General features: G+C 44.0%; 1 protein-coding gene across 1 annotated transcript in view; it reads left to right on the top strand.

Moving 5' to 3' along the window:
* Nucleotides 1–1,214: 1,214 nt before the first annotated feature.
* hmcn2 (hemicentin 2) overlaps nucleotides 1,215–19,506 on the top strand; it is a gene marked incomplete at its 5' end in the record, with an annotated part of 43,426 nt that continues 25,134 nt past the window's right edge. The window contains 23 exons of the mRNA XM_079222510.1: nucleotides 1,215–1,473; nucleotides 3,094–3,164; nucleotides 3,766–3,924; nucleotides 4,452–4,574; nucleotides 8,156–8,327; nucleotides 8,444–8,550; nucleotides 8,638–8,758; nucleotides 8,854–9,117; nucleotides 9,235–9,379; nucleotides 9,830–9,951; nucleotides 10,235–10,507; nucleotides 10,939–11,080; nucleotides 11,391–11,518; nucleotides 12,164–12,277; nucleotides 12,369–12,527; nucleotides 12,610–12,804; nucleotides 13,864–13,959; nucleotides 14,108–14,235; nucleotides 14,350–14,494; nucleotides 15,159–15,271; nucleotides 16,600–16,759; nucleotides 16,944–17,103; nucleotides 19,357–19,484. Coding sequence (XP_079078636.1) covers nucleotides 1,215–1,473; nucleotides 3,094–3,164; nucleotides 3,766–3,924; nucleotides 4,452–4,574; nucleotides 8,156–8,327; nucleotides 8,444–8,550; nucleotides 8,638–8,758; nucleotides 8,854–9,117; nucleotides 9,235–9,379; nucleotides 9,830–9,951; nucleotides 10,235–10,507; nucleotides 10,939–11,080; nucleotides 11,391–11,518; nucleotides 12,164–12,277; nucleotides 12,369–12,527; nucleotides 12,610–12,804; nucleotides 13,864–13,959; nucleotides 14,108–14,235; nucleotides 14,350–14,494; nucleotides 15,159–15,271; nucleotides 16,600–16,759; nucleotides 16,944–17,103; nucleotides 19,357–19,484 — 3,484 coding nt within the window. The remainder of the gene's footprint in view (nucleotides 1,474–3,093; nucleotides 3,165–3,765; nucleotides 3,925–4,451; nucleotides 4,575–8,155; nucleotides 8,328–8,443; nucleotides 8,551–8,637; nucleotides 8,759–8,853; nucleotides 9,118–9,234; nucleotides 9,380–9,829; nucleotides 9,952–10,234; nucleotides 10,508–10,938; nucleotides 11,081–11,390; nucleotides 11,519–12,163; nucleotides 12,278–12,368; nucleotides 12,528–12,609; nucleotides 12,805–13,863; nucleotides 13,960–14,107; nucleotides 14,236–14,349; nucleotides 14,495–15,158; nucleotides 15,272–16,599; nucleotides 16,760–16,943; nucleotides 17,104–19,356; nucleotides 19,485–19,506) is intronic.

The following is a 19,506-nucleotide window of genomic DNA, read 5'->3' as shown; positions in this document are numbered from 1 at the left end:
GTGTGTGTGTGTGTGTGTGTGTGTGTGTGTGTGTGTGTGTGTGTGTGTGTGTGTGTGTGTGTGTCAGTCAAACTTTGAAACACAGAATCTTAAATTTGCTCTTTGGTGTAAATCTGCACTTTTTGGTTGTATAATGAAGTGCATAACTCGGTGGTGTCTTGGCATTGCTAATGAGGCTCGTGGGTTGTCTGCTCACTGTTTTCTTCTCAAGGATGGATTCAACTGATGTCAAGAGGAGGCCAGGAGGGTCCAGAGCTTTGATCCAAGACGGCTCTGTCCTTTGGGTACATCTTTGATTGACTTTGTATTTTATATAAGTTGTAAATGTCCCTGTTAACTTTTTGCAGAAAATTGAGAAGTTTTGAAGTGAACAGTCATCTTCTAGTCTCAAATATTCTGGGTCCATACCACTTAAACTTTGGAAGAAGACCCTGAATAATTTACATTAATACAATCTTGGCTGGTTTTCTCTGTGAGGTCTGATCTCATAAGCCACAGCTAGACATCGAGTGCATAATAATGAATAATCAATAGCCCATTTCAATCCAAATCAGCAACACAGTAAAAACTTTGACACATCAAGCTATTCCACATATTCATATGCCAAGGGGAGATTTCTCAGGGTGGGCCATGTATAAAATTAGATTGGTGTCAGCTGAATATAAACGATGGCTATTTATAAAAACGAGGCTGGTACTGAGACAATGTTCTCGACGAGTCCAAAATGCAGGCTCCAGCGCAAAGCTGTTCAAAACAGTCTCGAGGGGCCCACATCGATTACGGAAAATGTAATAGAAGGAGGAGCGCTGGATAGGGTTAAACTCTGGAAGTCACAGTGGGGTCGAGGTACACTCACACAAGCACGCCGTCCCAAAAAAAAAAAAAATCAGGTTGAGTCTCGGGAACCTTTTAATACCCATCTCCGCCCCCGTTTGAAGCGTCAGAGCACCAGCTCTCCAGGGGCTCTCCAACACAGAGCCAGTCCACACGCTCCTCCAAACTTTACGCACGGATGTACTCCCGTGGAAGTATTTTACTCTGGATTTTCACGTGTTTCAGCTGAGCCGTATTGTTCCACACATCTTTTCTACCGATTGGAAGCAGTCCCAGACTTTGAACAGCTTTGAAGTCTAAACTTTTACAACTTTGAAAACTTTTTTTTAATGTGATTCGCCTTATTACAGCAGACAAATGCAGTAAATCTATATTACAAAATGACCGGTGTCTTATTAAAGTGCCTAGTCTTGGCGCTGTGTATCGGCGCGCACAGGCTCTTGGCAGTCCCCCGGGCTGAGGAGGATGATGGATCCGGTGACAGCGCCTCGACCCTGGCCTTTGTGTTCGATGTTACCGGCTCCATGTACGACGATCTGAAACAGGTGATAGACGGCGCCTCGCGGATCCTGGAGAAGACCCTCAACCGGAGGACCAGACCCATCAGAAACTTTGTCCTGGTCCCCTTCCATGACCCAGGTACTTTTTGACCAAACACACTTAAATGATCAGCTACACAATATAGGCACATTTAGTTGAGTGTTTAATCTTGAATCTTAATATGTTGCTGAATTAATGCACGTAATTAAGATGTTGCTTTTAGCAAATCAGCCACAAATGGTCAGATTATTTTGGTACAGCACAGCAGCCTGAAGCCTTCTTTGCGAATTATGAATGACAAACTCAGCATGTAGGGTGCGTTGCCCCAAATTGTTTGTATAGCTGTCATTTATATAGTTTTACTTGAAGAGATCACAACAAACTGCAACACATATCAAGACCTGTCACAAATCGTAGCTGTTTGCTGTTTCAGAAGAAGTAACTTTGAACATAGAGCAGCACATTGAACTCAAAGCTGAACATCAAGCAGGGATATATATAGTATGTGAGCTTTTAGAATGAGGAGTCTGTGGGACAGGTAAGGCTCTTCACCCCTGGCATCTACCCTCATATGAGAAAGCTGCAGCTTGAAAATAAGAGTGTTCTAATGGGGGAGGGTGTTTGAGCACTGATGAGAAGCATATGCTGTCTGCTTGTGTGCAATTACCCCACTCACCCCACCCCTCCCTCAATTCCATCCAAGCCTCCGGAAAACCCTCGTAGCCCCCCAGTTCAGCAGGGGGATGGTGGGTTGCACTAACGCCACACATTTTGTCTGTGTTTAATGTGCCCTGCCCTTGGGGACATTGTAAACTTCCAAGATTGCAAAGAAGCCAGGGTGGCTGACGAAGAGGCGTGACAGTGCTGTCAGTGTTTTACAGTCACTCATGAGGAGGAGACAAGGACTTAAAAGCCCCCACTGTTGGAAAATAGATGAATGAGTTAGAAATGTCTTCAACGTGACACATTGCCTGCAATCTCAGTATCATTAGTCTCACAAAGATACTTCCAAATGGTATTTGACAGTCAGAATAACAAGCGCAGACGCACACAGACATCATGAGGCTCCACCCTACCTGATAAGGATTTTGTCTGTAATAACTTTAATGAAAGGCTTGTGTTTATAGACATCAGTGTTCTATAGCTAAATCAAAGCGTCCTCTGTGTATTGGTTAATGTTTACTGTTCCAGCGTTTGGCCCTAGAAGGCATCCAAGTAAGTGTCAGGCCCCGGCAGGTTCTTATCCATCATGCTGGAGTCTGCTGCTGCTTGAAGAACACTAAAAGATGCTGACTACAGCTGCAGAAAATTGTTATCCGAACTTTGGCCAGCTTGTAGCGATTTATGGGAAACAAAACCTGAACATTGTAATTGTGTCAGTGCACCAATCTAGCCACTCTTGTGCTGTGTGTGATTGATATTCATGTCTTGCACGCAAGCTACATGGTATCACTCTGTTCCTAATAAAGTAGACTGTGGCATAGTTGGGCTTTTGATGCTGGAGATGTTTTGTCTCTGTTCCCAGAGGCAGAACAACTCCATCCTTTGTTCTCATATAGTTGATTTGTTTGAAGAAAAATCCAGACGAGTTAGACCACTCTGTTGGGAAGAAAATGTTCCGGCAGATGGTATTGTATAGCAACCAGAACATCTCTCTTCAGCTGACCAGATTCAATGTTGTTTAAGGCTCTGTTATGATATACATTTCTCATCTCGCAGAAATTGGCCCTGTGTCTATTACCACCGACCCAAAGAAGTTCCAGCAGGATCTGCAGGAGCTGTTTGTCCAGGTGGGAACCAGAACGCATGATTATTATATTGGACCTGGGACTATTGTATTGTTACACACTAATCCAAGCTACAGCTGTGTAAACTGCCATTGCTTCAAGTAAGCCGATGGAACTTCTACCGAACAGCAGCAACTGTGGCCACAAGGGACAATAATGTAATAATGGTATAACGTAGTGAAGAGGAGAGTCATAAAGTCAGCAAACCGGCTCAGGAGTATCAGTTACACAGCAATATGTATCTTAAGTTTGGTAACATTAGCCACCACGAGCCACTGGCCACACCAGACCAAGTAAGGCTGAGTGGTAAAACCCCCAAGAATTGAATTGACCGAGGGTGTGGTTTATTTTATCGTGTATATGAATCCAAGTTTTCATTTCTAAAAGTCACATGTTCATATTTCTTCTTTCAGACGTTACTTAGTGTTGCTTAAATTAGTTTTAAATGTGTCAATGTCAGCCATGCCCTGCGTCCCACCTAAATGGGACACTATTCCAAAAGCTGATGTATGAGAGAGTAGTTTGAGTATAAAATCTGCTAAAATGAGCTATTTAGAGTTTATTCTTCCAGGAGTATTTGATCATGTGTGATTCTGTCACCCAGGGTGGGGGTGACTGCCCCGAGATGAGCATAGGAGCCATAAAGAAAGCCTTGGAGGTTTCCCTGCCTGGATCCTTCATCTACGTGTTCACTGACGCGCGAGCCAAAGACTACCGCCTAAAGAGAGACGTTCTGCAGCTGGTGCAGCTCCGGCAATCACAGGTGCAGTCCGAGAAAGTGGATCAGGCTGTGAGCGTCTCACAGATCAGAGCTGTGGAGTCAATCGTAATGTTGGGTTTACTGTCATTCTCACACATATGATAGAGGTTCTAAGCAGCTACAGTACAAAAAACAAGTATACAAAAATGTCATTAGTCTTCTTTAACTCTCCCTTAATGATCTAAATGCTGTTTAGGTGATGTTAGCAGGAAAAGGGTTCAATCTAAAGTTATAAAAACAAGTCTTGGCCCACAGAGTTTTGAGTATCTTTGCATTTATCACACGCTGCAACAAAAGGAATACAATGGCATGCTGGGATAGATCTACATTCCAATGAAGCTCCCCGACGCTCAGCTGAGGAGGGGAAAGTCTCTTCAAAGCTAGTTAGTCTCAGCCTCTACATGAAGCATGACAATGAGCATTAGCGTCACTTTGGAGTCAACCGAAAAGCGAGATCGTAGAAAACAAACACTGAACAGTAGTAATCCTCTTTACTCTTCCTGCTCCCCACCCCACCCCTCCATTCCCAGGTGGTATTTGTGTTGACTGGGGACTGTGGAGACCGCTCTCAGCCTGGCTACAGGGCATATGAGGAGATCGCTGCCACTTCCTCCGGACAAATCTTTCACCTGGACAAGCAGCAGGTCAACGAGGTAAGAGCAAGGCAGTGCTTTGACTGTTACCTCCACCAAACCCTCGTACATGTATTGTGTATCTACAGATTTAATTAGTTTAATTATCAAATACATCCTACGGATTCTACTAATTTAAAGTAGAATATAGTTGTTTATATGAATAAAGCGTATATCTCCTATAAATGGAGAATGGCAGAAGAGAAACAACACACTATTTGACCCACTAATGTAATAATATCGATTTCGTTTAGTGAAATCAAATGATTACAAAGCTGATATTAAACTTCCTGTTCATATGATACGGTTGAGTGACTATTTTATGTTGGGAGCTGCATGTAACAGAAGCCCTGTCTAAGAAGCCAAAGACAGCGGGGCTCACATCCCCGGCAGATGTAAAAGAAGCCAGAGCTTCCTCTGGAAGAGACACTGGTATCCTGCATGTCAACACAGGAGATGGCTGGGCAGCAGCGTTGAGCTGCAGCCAACAGCCCTGCACACTGGTGGCCCACTGAACCTCTGAACTCAGTGGTGTTTAAGTGTGTGTGTGTGTGTGTGTGTGTGTGTGTGTGTGTGTGTGTGTGTGTGTGTGTGTGTGTGTGTGTGTGTGTGTGTGTGAGAGAGTGTGGGGGTCTGTATCCTGTTAAGTCATGGATGCATGTAGCGATACAATGCCGGTGTGTGGGGCAGCTCGCTTCATTATCACTCTATAACCCTGCCAGCTGTTTAAGGAGTGAATTTTTTTTTAATGTGATATTTGTGTTTCTGTATTTAGGGAATAGGAGACCAAACTCCTTTTGCCCTCACACCTCCACCCCAGATGACTTTGTGCGAAAGTAGCCTTTGACATGTTCTTAATGTACTATTACATGTAAACATGTGCATACTTATATTTACTTTCATCTTGGATCCACATTGAATTACTGTATGCCAGTGGGTTTTCTCGACCTGTGTGATTATAGCTCTTGGGTGGCATGCTTTTACCAAATTAATGCAAATCCTTTAATCCTTAAAAACCTCAGAAGTACCCCAAATATAACCAAAATATTCCCTCTTAATAGCAGTTTAATAAAGTGCGGCCAAATAAAAATATACAAAATCTTTTTGTAGTCTCTGGGTGGAGAGTGGAGAGAAAACAGACTGCTTATTTGACTCTCTAATCCCAGGATACGATCTGTCACGGCTTCCCTTCTTCCAACACAGCTGCCCAGTGGAGTTGGTTCCAAGTCCTTAAACAACAACTCATTGTCAGTTCTACGCATCGCCCTCGTTATGCTCTTTTAAATTTGACCGATTATGATCAACCAGAGGAACCACTAACGAGCGTAGACAAAGCCTCACTAATGTGCTGTTAAAATTGGACCATGCATGATCTATGCTCTTCATGATGTCATCCTGAGATGATGTTTCAATGATGTTATGTTTAAGCTTCCAGATAATGTAGCCTGTGATGTATGATTACGGATAAGCAGGGTTTTAAATACCCATGTAATGTAGATGCGGCTTATAACAAAGGATGTGACCAGTTGTTGTGTGTTTCTACCTGGCAGAGACACTCAACTTAACTGCCTTGAAGAGTCGTATACAACATTGCCCTTCTGGTTTTCTCATTACGTGGATGCAGTAGTAAGTTTAGGGACTGTTAATGGTTGTCAGACATAAAATCCAGAAGCCCACGTAACATTTATCCTCCGTTAAACCTGAGTGCGCTGAACAAAGGCACCGTTTATGGAGTAGTATCCTCCTCTAAAATACAGGCCACTTAGACGGGCAAAGCCTCGGCAGGTGTGTCGAAACTCCCACTGAGAAGAGAGCAGGGGTCCATCTGGAGCTGATTCACACTAATAGCTTTGATTTGTAGAAAGACGTCTTTCTGTAAATGTCAGCAGTTGTGGTGTTTCAGCCTGAATAAAGGCTAAACTGACCCCTCACAACTGGGAGGTCTGGAGTCAAGCTGTTGTGCTTAACTACTGCACGGCCACGTTTTTCTTGAGCAGGTAAAGCACCTGGACGAGTGGAATAAAAACAGCATCACCCCCAGCCTGAGCTAACCCTTCTTTTCTGGCCCATCTGTCGTGCTTCTATGAATAGCAGAGGGGGGTCCTTCCTGTAACAGCCCTGTAAGTCTGTTCAACTGAGACACGCCGGATGAGGTTTCACAGGACTTAAGATCCTCTGCATTCCCAGTGGTTGAGACAGGGAGCGGCTGCAGAACTCAGCGTGCTCCTCCAGACCAAGCATGGCCCGGACAGCAAGTCGTCCCATCTCTGCACTCCTCTTCCTTTTATTTGTGGTCTTTATTTGTGGCCTACTCTTCTCTGCTCTCTTGCATAAGAAATGGTCTCTATCCTGAGGCAGATGTAGGTCACTTCTTCGTAGTTTCCTGCTCTGCTGGTGATGGCTGCACATGTGGCAGACATTACAGCTGTTTCCAGTTGTAAAACGGCGAGAGGAACCAGCTGCTGTCAGCACCCACTCGACCTGATAGACAAAAAGCGGAGGGCTGATAATTAACGATTTCCTTGTTTCAGTTTTTGCTTGTTTTTGTAAATGTGTTGGCTATGTCTCCAAGGGTTCGCTAAAGAGATGTTTCCAGTTTGTTTCATTACATACGTAGCTCAGCCATAATGCCTCTCCAGCTTAGGTCTAAATAAATACTAGACAGCAGTTGCTTGTTAAGCATTTGAAGATGGGAGACTTTTGGTCTAGTGTGGCCTCTGAAATGAGACTGTGAAATATCAGTGGGCTTTTCTGCTTCTGTTTTCATTTTAGAGAAAACAAAAGAAAAACTGTATTCATACTCAACACCATGGTAACAATTATCCCTCGAAGGTCAAGCACTTGTCAAAACTGAAATTCTATGTTGTCTGATATTTCTCTGGAGAGCCTCAGAGGGACATTATAGGACTTAGAAGTCATACTTGTTTTTTTTGCCATTAAATATAATCAAACTATCCACTATTATTTCAAAGTTTAGGTAATAGAGTTTTGGAATGACTAATTTATGAACTAGTAAATCTCCTGCAATCCTAACCTGTCGCTGTCTGGCCTCATCTGGCTTCTTCGACCGATTCAACAAAAGAGCTGTGAAACAGTCCATAAATTATCCTGCACATGAGTCAGGTTTATTCTGTGGCATATACAGTTTAAGTGTATTTCTAAAACAAAGGCACCACTGCTTTCTATTCCGAGGAACAAGCCTCATGATTCATGAAAGCTGTGTTGCAGGAGGGGGATTGCTGCCTGACAGACTTCCACAGTAAAATACACTCCTCTGGGAATACATGCTTGAGAGTGCAGAAAACTGTATGTTATCAGTTTGACAGTTGAGCCTTTTCACTTTTCCTTTGTTTAGGCAAAATCCCTCAGAGGAATATTTTTGCGATGAAAGAATAGTCCGAAGACAAAGAGCCAGCTTGCTGCTCGAGCAGGGAAGGGGTTGGTGGGGGTGGGGGCACAAATGCGTTCTTCCTCTCCTCGTCCTGTCTTTAAGTTGAGAGGCGATACCCGACAGTTTGCGTTTGATGGATTCCAGCCTTCGCCCAGCGATGAATGTGTCTCCTCCAACATGACACATCGCTCTGTTTTTCTCCTCCTGTCAGGTTTTAAAATGGGTAGAGGAAACGGTTCAGGCCATGAAAGTCCACCTGCTGTCCTCCAATCATGACAGCGCCCAGGAGAACAAGTGGGAAGTGCCCGTTGACCCCAGCCTCCGAGAGGTCACCGTGTCACTCAGTGGACCGGCGCCACAAATCGAACTCAGCGATCCCTTCGGTAGACAACCCATTATTACTGTTTGAATTTTTGCCATATTGATTAACAACATTTTTAGTGCACCCAAACAAGGGAAGACAATCGAACTTTGAAACGCTGCTGTTGTTGTGTACTAGGTCGTGTAGTTGGTGAGGAGCAGGGCCTGAAAGAGCTGTTGAACATTCCCAACTCTGCTCGCGTCGTCAACCTGAAGTTTCCCAGACCTGGGGCTTGGAAACTGAAGGTACTGCTCTGCTGAATAATTCATGATTATGTCTCTTTGACATTTCATGACAATAGCCTAATTTAATGCTTTACTTTTTTTCTATAGGTGAGCTGCGGTGGCCGTCATACTTTGAGGGTCACAGGAGTCAGCAATCTAGACTTCCGGGCCGGCTTTTCCAGTATACCTGTTTCAGAGTTCAACCACACCCGAGAGAGGCCAATAAAAGGTGCCGGATATGTTTCTGTTAGCTTCTTGATTCTTATTTCACCGAGATCACGCACAGACGACGACTTCACGACATGATCTGTCTTTTTCCCTCAGGACTTCCAGCCCATGTTTTGCTGAAATGTACAGGCCTGAAGCCTCCTGGTCAGCTAAGCCATGTGGAGCTCATGTCAGGCTCAAGCCGCTCCCTACGCACCATCCCCGTGCCTGTGCCCTCTGATCTCGGCCAACAAGGACTGTGGAGTCTCCCGGAGTTTCGCACCCCCTCACAGAGCTTCTTCATCAAGGTCACGGGCAAAGACGAGGAGGGCTACCGCTTCCAGAGGCTGTCCAGTGTCTCCTACACCAACATCGTTCCAGGCAAGACATCCCCCTCCCTGCAGACACATTTTGCCAAAGCCACTCAGTAGTGCAGTGTCTCTCACACCTCATCAATCTTCCTGGTGACCTCTATTCTTTGTTTTCTCCCTTGTGTAGATCCCCCAGCTGTGAGCATGCCTGAAGTGGTGAAGGGCTTCTACATGCAGCCTGCAGTGATTGGCTGCTCGGTCGAGAGTGACATTCCCTACAGGCTAAGATTCACCAGAAGTGGGAATACACTGGGAGAGGAGAAGTTCTTTCAGTGAGTCTTCCCTCTGTTCGCTCAGCACTCTCTAACATTTGGCACATCTTTCGGATTCAGATTCCTTCAGATGCTTCAGCTTAATTTGCTCATTACCTGCTGTAAAACCGCTAATTAGGTCACTCACTACTCTTACCAGTGAGCAAGTCTGTAAAGCATTAGTGCTGCTTGTTGGGTTTTATTGGCTCATCGGTCAGGAAACATGTAGACAGTCAATTATGTGAACATTACATATTCGATTGTGTCATCTTACAAAATGAACACAGCGTCTATTCTTTCGCTGTGTTCTCTGTGTGCTTCGAATTACGTTAATGAAGTGAAGCTGACTTGTGGTGAAAGCTATTTTTTGTTTGTGTGTACGCCAGTGATGTTAATTGAATGTGGTGTAAAATGGGATCATGTTGCTATTGTCATACTCCAGTCAACGAACCAAGCGTTTCTTTGTATCAGGGGTTCTGCCATGGCATCATGGGAGATTGCCCATGCATCGTCTGAGGATGAAGGCCTGTATGAGTGCATAGTACAGAGCAACGCAGGACAGGGACGTGCCTTAACACAGTTGACTGTTCGAGGTATGTCCCACACACACACACACACACACACACACACGTACAACAATGCAAGCACACACACACACCCTGAGTCATCTTGCCTGTATGCATCACAATCACAGCAAGGCTTTGAAATAATTCCCAGACATTCTTTATCTCCGATGCATGGCTAAAATACCGACACGATACAAAGCATTCCAGTGCAAACATTTGTATTTAAGAGTAAACTTTTTCTGGGCTGTTAGTTCACTGCAGTTAGTTCACCGTAGTTTCATGTTTTGGTTGTGTTTCCAAACTGAAACAGAGCCTCCTCCGGTCTTGAAGCCCGCAGTGAATGTGACGTCCTCTGTGGGAGGCGTGGCTGTACTGTCCTGCCAGGTGGAAGGCTCCATGCGCCACAACTTGACCTGGTACAGAGCAGGTCGTACCATCCGGGCCCGCGCGGGGAGAGTGAAGTTGCTGTCCGACGTGTCCCTGCAGATCAGCGGGGTGCAGACTCAGGATGCTGGGGAGTACCACTGCGTGGCCACCAATGCCCACGGAGACAGTCGTATCACCATATGGCTTCTTGTCCCAGGTACGGCAAGAACGATACCCTGCAGGTCATCTGCTTAAACACTTAGCACTCTGAGGTCCTCATGGCTCCTCTCAGGCCCCCGTCATCTGTTTTCCATTATTGGCTTAACTGCCTTGCTGTCGGATTGAGCCACTTCCAAGTCAAAAAATGTCCATCATTAGCCCTAATTAATGCTTGTTTAAAAGTGTGGTTTCTACTGTGGACACACGCTCAGATGTTTGTCATGGACTTCAAAAATAGCCAATTAAATGTAAAAATTGTGTACCAATGATGTCAGAAATAGTAAGGGCTGGTTATTGTATTGTAGCACACATCATTCACAGTCTACTGTTGTAAAACATGTGATAGGGAAGTTATAAATTACATCATACAGCACTGACAAGGCCCTGAGTCATCGACAGCATTTTGCCTCTCTTTGACTCCAATTGTAGAGGCTCCTTCTGTAGTAGTTCACCCCCAGGGCCAGGTTTTCTCCCAAGGGGACGAGATCCGCCTCGTCTGCTCGGCGTCCGGCTCCCCTCCTCCACAGCTCTTCTGGAGCCACGGAAACATGTTCCTTACTAATCGGCCGAGGTAAGGGAACTCTCAGGCCACTCAACACCTCCGGCACAGAGGACTCAGAGAGTCATTACATTCCACTTTAACTACACGTGTAATTGCCACATCTTGTTTGCATCACCTCAGAGATTTATATCCACTGATGTAAAATATGTTTTCCAAACCACAAGTACTTAATATGCCTGTTTAAAATACTTATTCAAAGAAATATTTTTCTCATGATACCCAAGACTAGCAGAAAGGGTTCGGGAATAATTGCCGTTTTCCATCTGCACATGTAATCACGAAGATTCAACAAACAAGAATTTTGGATTTGTGGATACAGGTTGAGTCAAGACCAACATGGAGTTCTGGTCATTCGAGGGGCGCTACCTGAGGATTCTGGTGACTACACATGTTTGGCAACCAATGAGGCTGGCACTGCCTCTCAGTCTCTGTCACTTACATTTGCAGGTAAGTCAATATATTGCATGTTGAGATTGCCATTGAGAAGACATGCTGTTGTTGGAATTATCCTTTTTACCATTTGGAGTCTCTTTTTTTTGTATTTTTATCCGTCCTGAAGAATCATTTGTGGTCCCATTAATTTTCAGACTTTTTGTCTATGTTGTTGACTATTCTTCAGAAGCATTCGTTTTGAATCAATGTGTGAATGATATCCAGTGTGGGATTGGCCACATGCTGCTCCGACTCACGCAATAGGATATTTCTCTTCATCTTTTGTGAGCGCTGAAAGTTGTAGGCCTGAAATTTCAGTCATGGCATGGCAGCTAGTGGTTGACAGAAACCTCAATACTGATGGACTGTGGCAGCCTCTTCCTGGGGCGTGCTGATCTTACACACACTTTTGTCTCTGAATGTCATTTTTAACAACATTGATCTGTCAAGGCAGTGAGAGCCTTGTGAGATACATCATCTCATTCTTTTTAGATCGGCTGTCTGTTCGCTTTATAGAGCATCTATCCCTTCTCTCTTTGAGACAGAATGTGTGTGAAATGTAAGCTTAGTTTTTATATTTACCTCAGGTCTATTCTGCAGCCTTTATTGATTTAAGCCAACAATACTTTAGCTTTGTAAGCTTTCTTTTCTATCCCCCAGAGATGCCTAAAATAACAGTGGCACAGCAGGTCGTACTTGTGTCTGCTGGTGGTGATGTGACTCTGGAGTGCCAAGCCACAGGCATTCCCCCTCCTCTCGTCCACTGGTTCAAAGGTAAGTTAAGGTTAAAAACAATGTGTACATACAGGCAAATGAGGAAATATCCACTAAGTGACCAGTGGGCTTGTTTTATGTGTGTTTCCAGGTGAGCTTGAGGTGGGTTCTGCTCCCTTTGTTGTGCAGGATGAACACCACGGGACCCTGCATATTAAAGGGGTGCAAGAGGTTGACGCTGGTCAGTACAGCTGCGTGGCAAGCAGCTCTGCTGGAACCTCCGCTGGCACCGTCAGTCTGGAGGTTGGAGGTGAGACCACACCTTGGTGTTCCACATAACGCTTATTTTTCTCTCAAAATTTACAAAGGAAAATTCCCTCTTCCCTCCACAGCGGGGCCATTGTTCTCGGAGGCACCGGTTGACGTTACAGCTAATGTAGGGGAGAATATCACCCTCCACTGCACTGCCCGAGGTTTCCCGCAGCCGGTGGTGACCTGGCACAGACAGGACGGCAGACATATTCTCACAAGGATAGACAACCACAGTAGAACAATGCAGTTGGAGAGCGGACATCTTCTAATCCAGAGTGAGTTATCCATGAAACACTATCGCAGAACAAAGCTTTGGTCTACAGTGCAGGCTAAAACAGCTTCATGGTTGCCTTGCACTGACTGGCATGACTGACATTTTCTGAGTGATTACATATAGAAGAGGCGCAGTCTTTTATATTAAATTCAGCTTTTCTTAAGAGAGCGGGGCAACAGGATGTCATTGCCATCGGTAAAGGTACAGTATATAGTTAGCATATATCAAAAAAGATTACATATCTATCCTGCTAAAAGCACTTTTTTAGGTTTGTGAAAGCCTTACCTTAAAGAAAAAGTGCCACACCACCTTGATTCTTTTAATAATTCTGCAAGAGGAGGTGTCCCTTTGTTCAAGTATTTCTCTTTCATTGTGGGATTGTATTCCCGTCAGGGCAAGCAGAATTTAAAGTTGTGAACTCTGGAGGCCTTTCTGACTGCAATATGACTAATCTTGGCCACTGACGGTGATCCTTTGTGCTCCTGAGACTGAATGTTTACAGTGTGCATACTAGTATATTGGAGAGGAACAGACATACTTGCATGGGCTGCTTCTGTCACTGTTTCCATTTATGGCTGCCTTCTGACCTAATTACCTCAATCTGTTACAGATTACTTTTTTTTTTTACCTGCCATTGTTTTAGAAAATGTCTCTATCCATATTGTGTCACGCACAAACTCCACCAGCCCTTCTGCTCTTCACTTTTTGCTTAAATGCTTAATGTCTTTTCATCAGCTATTTAAACACCGGCCTGAATATCCAAACACCAAGTGAATCATATGCTGATGTTCCAACATGTGATCTCGAGGGAATTTACAGAGTGGGACATGTGTGTCGGCAGGCTGGCAGCTGGGGCAAACCCATTAATCCCGCTATTTTCTATTTTTAACTCTTAGTTAATAACAGTAAGTCTGGGCTGCTATTGCTATTAACTTGGACTTATTGTTTTCTTTCTCAGTAAGACTACAGGGGCTATTTTCTTAAATGTAAAGATTATGCTGTGTTCCTAAAGAAGTTGATTTGAATTTGCTCAGTGTTGGTTTACTGTGTTTGACTGCAGGTGTCTGGCTAGATGATGAAGGGCTGTACATCTGCGAGGCCAAAAACCAGTTTGGAACCATTAAAACGGAGGCCAGAGTTGGTGTCACTGGACTGGGTAGGGTTGTCTAAGCTTTCTTATCTTTCTGCACTACCATGCATTTTAAAAACAATGGCAGTAATTCCAAACAGACTGTGGACTTCAAATACGTACACTTTCCTGTTTCTGTTTAGTATTTATGTCCTGACACTTCCTTTTCCTGCAGAGCCCCCTCTCTTGGCCCAAGGTGCCCCAATAATCACCACTGGCATCGGTCAGTCCCTCAGTATTCCTTGCATGCTGTTGGACGGCATACCTCTTCCAGAAAGACACTGGTCCCAAAATGGAAAACTTGTAAGACTGACTAGAGTTTCACTTTTAAATGCATCCAGTATATACACAATATTTACAGTCTCACAGATAATCTCTAAATTCTTGTGTAACAGCAGTTGCTTTTCTCCTGCACAGGTTCACCTGAATGGGAGGATGTTCTTGAGGAGTGATGGCAGTTTGTACATTGAAAGAGCAGTCCCAGGGGATGCTGGGACATATGTCTGCACTGCTGTGAATGTAGCAGGCTCCATGAACATCACTGTCAGTCTGGAGGTTTACAGTAAGAGCCCATGTGAAAGGATCTGTCAAGACACGTTGAGATTTCATTTGCTTTCTTGCATAGAGTTCAATGAAGAACCAAAGCGAAGCTGAAACATCCGGGTTTTGTTCCCAAGAAAATGTCTCTCATTGACATGAATTACTAATCAAGCAACTCAAAATCTAGCTTTGGAACGGTCAGTGTGTCGTGTGGCTGAGATCAATGCCTCTCCCACTCTAGAGAGCGGTATCAATCTTCTCATCTAACTGTCCGCAAGAAAGCGAATATGCCTATTTCCCAAAATGTCAAACTATTCCTTTATGTTCCCATTCCTGAATTCAGTTTCTTAATGCTAGAGACACTGGCAGGTTTGGACCAAAGATTACGGTTTGGACAGTCAGGTCAACTATGTGCTGACTCAGCATGGAAAACAACAGTATGTCTATAACTTGACCACCTGCTGTCATCATAGTGAGAGGGTTCATTTATTGCATGCTTTGATGAAAGGGTCATTTTGTTCATGGGTGCGTAATGACAGGCCAGATTACGGTTCATCATCAGTTTGTAATGAAGAAATGCCTTGAGCGCTGACACTGCTGGATGGCTAAGACCAGTGATAATTCTGTGGGCATGCTTCTTCACGGCCAGTCAAACAGCTGTGCTTTGTGACCTACTTCTTTCACAGTGCCCCCTGAGATCAACGCTGGTCCATACCACTACATAGCCAATGAGGGCGTAGCCATCACACTGTCATGCGAAGCCAGCGGAGTTCCCAAGCCAAAGGTTGTCTGGGCCAAGGTAGGAGTCTCACGCTCGTGGCCAAAATCTACTTTTCTTGATGATTGCTTTGGCTGCATCCCATTAACCCATGCACACATGACTAATTGGGCAGTTCTTATTTCCACTACATTATCTAGTGAGGATCACACTAGCTATATCAAGCATGTTACAATCAAACAAAAGATCAGATATTACAAGCAGTGATCTTACATACCTGCAATTACCACTTATAGGTGCTGCGAAAGAGATCGAAACAGAGGTCCACAAGGTTGTCACTTTAAGATAACATTTTATTTTGCAAAAACAAACTTGCCACATAATCACATAAAACAAGTATTTACAATATACCTGTGTATATATATATATATATATATATATATATATATATATATATATATATATATATATATATATATATATATATACATATATGTATATTTTTGTTTTGTTTAAGTATATATATACATTGTCTTTTTGGCATATTCAGCCCACAGCATGGTTTCTCCCTGTAGCCTTATTTTCCTTAAGATAACACCAATGATAACACTTTGTATTTTAATCAAGATTATATTTAACTTAACTAGGAAGTATGTAGCCATGGCAACTTTACACCATATTGCTGCTCAACTGTGAGGAATCACTCAAGATTGTATTGCACATGAAGAATCTATTTTAAGCTTTTCTTGCAGCACCTTCCAGTCCAACAGTTAAGTAAAAAAGAATCATATCAAAAGGAGAAATCGTCAAAGATTATATTACACCAGGCGGAATCTGTGCAATATGCTTGACCCCACGCAGAATGCAAAATGAATTAAGCCTGTCCTCAGATTGATTGACAACAATACGATCATAAAAGGCACATTCATGACATTTCCACTAAATTACCAATTATAGACAAATAGATTGCCACTACAATCTTTAAAAGCAGTGACTTGCCATAAAGACAAAAATCACTCCAGAATAAACACCCCACACCATTACAAAGTCAGCTTCACTGAGTGAGGTCAATATACATATTGTTGAACTGAACCAGATTGTTCCTCCTTTCTTTCTCCGGAATATTTTCAGGAGTACTCTAGAGTCGAGTAAATTTTCTTTTCTTGTCAGATAAAAGTGAATCTGTAAAAGCAATTTTATGTTCAAAACAAGTGTGTGTGCGGCATGCTGCTTCCTTGTATGCGTGCATTGGGGATAGAGAGTGAGTTAAAGGCGTGCTCTGTAATTACATTAGACATCAAAGGTTGGGCTGTAAACCTTAAAGCAAGCTTAGTGTCCCTGTGCGATTTTTTTGGACAGCTTTTATCTCCAGTATATTCTGTCTGGTCTTATGCCTGCTGTTCCTCCAGGGGAGGCAGCCTCTGCCCAGGGACCGCTCCTCTCTTTTGTCTGACCCTGATGGAGACCTCCACATCCCCTACCCTACCGATGATGATGCAGGCATTTACATCTGCACTGCCACCAGTCCTGTAGGCTACGCCAGCCGAGAGATCCAGCTCAGTGTCAACAGTAAGGCGAATAAATGTTTCACCACGGTCACCCAAACATAGCCGTGTTTGGTTTCACGGAGGCTGATGTCTGTGTACAGACTGTATGATGTTTGACTGTATGAGAAATCTTCACGTTTCGGGATACAAAGCAGGTTAAACATACTGTACATGGTATTCTTACAACTTCTTTCCCTCTTTTCTAGCCATGCCTAAGATAGTGGGCGTCAGTGGCCATGACAACACTGTGAAGATGGCTGCAGAGGTGGGGACGGAAGTTGTTCTCCCATGTGAGGCCCAGGGGAGTCCCTCTCCACTTGTCACATGGAGCAGAAATGGACATCCAATCCCCCCCATCACAGCTGGGTAAGATGAATTCTTTCCTCACTCTGGAAAGGATTCAGTAACATTTGTTGAACAGCATTTAACACCATTTCTCACCATGCCTTTCCTCTGACTTAGCTAACATCTGACTCAGCTTTTACAAGGGTCACTGACTGAAGCTGGCTGTCATTCAAAGCTGCTGCTAATGTTTGGAGGTAATTTAGTGATGACATTTTGAAGGGCAGTAAGGCAGAGACAGCAACAGTCTGCCAGAGAGAGATGTGTGCGGGCTGGTTGGATAAACTGAGGAGGAACATCTGGTCTAACATGGTTCGCTGATTCCCGGCGCTCATGTGTGGTCACTATGGTTGCAGACAGGCTGGGGACAGATGACAGACAGACTCTCTAGGCCAGACACCAGACCGAATGGTTTTGGGGGAGATAGAAGAATGACGGAGTGGGTTGAAGTCTGCGGTGACTCGGATGCAGTGTGACTTGTGTGGGGCCAGGAAGAAGGAAAAGGGTGGGGGTGGAGTGGGGGGATGCCAGGAAGAGGGGAGGAAAACTAACTGACAGAGGAAGAGATACAAGCCCCGTCTGCCTGATGTTCGGATTCCCTGGGGTGCTTCAGCAGTAAAACAACATGCTGACTCTTTACTAGTCCTGTCTGATGAGAATAACACATCTCTGTGAACAGCCCCCACATAAGCCCTGGCTTTGCATATGTAGGACCTGCGGAAACAAGCACTTTGTGAAGGAGGGAGATCCAATCCCTCCAGCTACACTCTGTGGGGTCAGAGGAAATGACCAGGAGTGCTGATTGTTGAAATAACTCAAATCAGTGGGCGGTAAGATTTCTGCCATAGCTATGTAGTAGCAAAAGGAGAGAGGGAGGGTAGGTCAAGACACAAAGCTCTTCAACACTCTGGGTTTATTCACTCTACACCTAATCCTGATGAGGCCAATTTGTCCCAGTTACTCTTTGTGTCAGACTGTGTACACAGATGACTTGACACCAATGTGGGGTGTGATGGATGGGCGAGAGGGGTGGTTCATGTCTTATGTGCTTGAGCTTGTGTCAGCCTTCACTCTTGCATTGCCGCGCTGCCGTCTGAGCGGCGCAGAGTTACCAATCAATGTAAGATGTTGCCGTCTCTCCTTAGGCTGTTTGAGAAGGTGGGGGAGCAACATGACACCATATGTGCAGCTGAAATAGAGAGCTCTTTGTGCTTCAAGCTCATTTCAACTAACACAAACATGTTATTGTTATAATTCAGTTGCTTAGCAGACACACTTATCAAGGATAAATCGCAGAAGTGTGTTTACATTTGGGCATATTAAGCATTTACACAGCTGGATAGCTTCTGGTGCAATTCAGGTTGCCACGCCCCTTTAAAGTTGCTGACGTACATTTAAGTACTTTTAACCTACATGCTGCTTTGGTTTTTGATACAAATCATGTTTTTGGAGTGGATGGCAGTGCATGTGATCACCTCCATCTGTCTACTTGTATGTCTGTGACAAACATCTGTAACTGGAATGGGTTGTTTGGCATACATTTTTGCTTTCTACGTGGTTGTTCTCAGGAGGACGAAACCTATTGATAACGGAGATCTGCGTAACCTTCCATGTGCTTTCACCATCATGACGAATTTTTTATTTTCAAATCATCTGTATTTTCTGACCCTTTGGTGTAAAATACACAATAGCTGCTGTGCTCATTTCTGTTCCCAACAGGAAGACATTTTGTTTTTTTGAGCCTATGACCTTTTTCTATGGTGACATCACCAGTTCAAACTTTGGTTACCCTTTCACACTGTAATTACCCAGGACAAGGGTAATTGTAACAACTCACAAGGGAGATCACGAGGCCCTGGCTGAGGTCCACACTCTACAAAGGGCTTTCTTGTTCAGAACTTTAATCTATCACTCGATCCATTTTTCTTTCAGACAAACAACACAAATAATGCAAAGACGTCATCAACAGCCTAAAAATGTATTTCAACTTTGTATTGCTGTCACTTTTTCTCATGCTTTGTTTTATATTTTGGACCTAGAAAATCCCATTTAAAGTAAAGAAAACCCAATACAATAGATCATTTAACATTATGCTGCATTCTTTTCACAAATTGCTCAAAATGTGAACATATTATGTAATTAATTTACATACTAATGAAGCACTTTATCAATGTGCTTCTGGCTGTCGCTGTACTGGGAATTACCTGTCTAAATCTTCTTCTCATGAAGTGTTGTGTTTTCTCCAACCCTTTGCCTTTGTCCCCTCACCCTTCCCAGGTTCACTGTTCTGCCTTCAGGCTCTCTGAGGATCACTGATGTGCGCCTGATTGATAGTAAACTGTACACCTGCACTGCGGAAAACCCAGCAGGCAACATGTCCCTAAGCTACAATTTACACATTCAAGGTAGCTGTGCGGTTTCATTAAA

Source organism: Taurulus bubalis, assembly GCF_910589615.1.
Source record: "Taurulus bubalis genome assembly, chromosome: 8".
Classification (NCBI taxonomy): domain Eukaryota; kingdom Metazoa; phylum Chordata; class Actinopteri; order Perciformes; family Cottidae; genus Taurulus; species Taurulus bubalis.
Note: the sequence above shows the minus strand (reverse complement) of the source record. Positions and strands in the feature narration are given on the sequence as shown.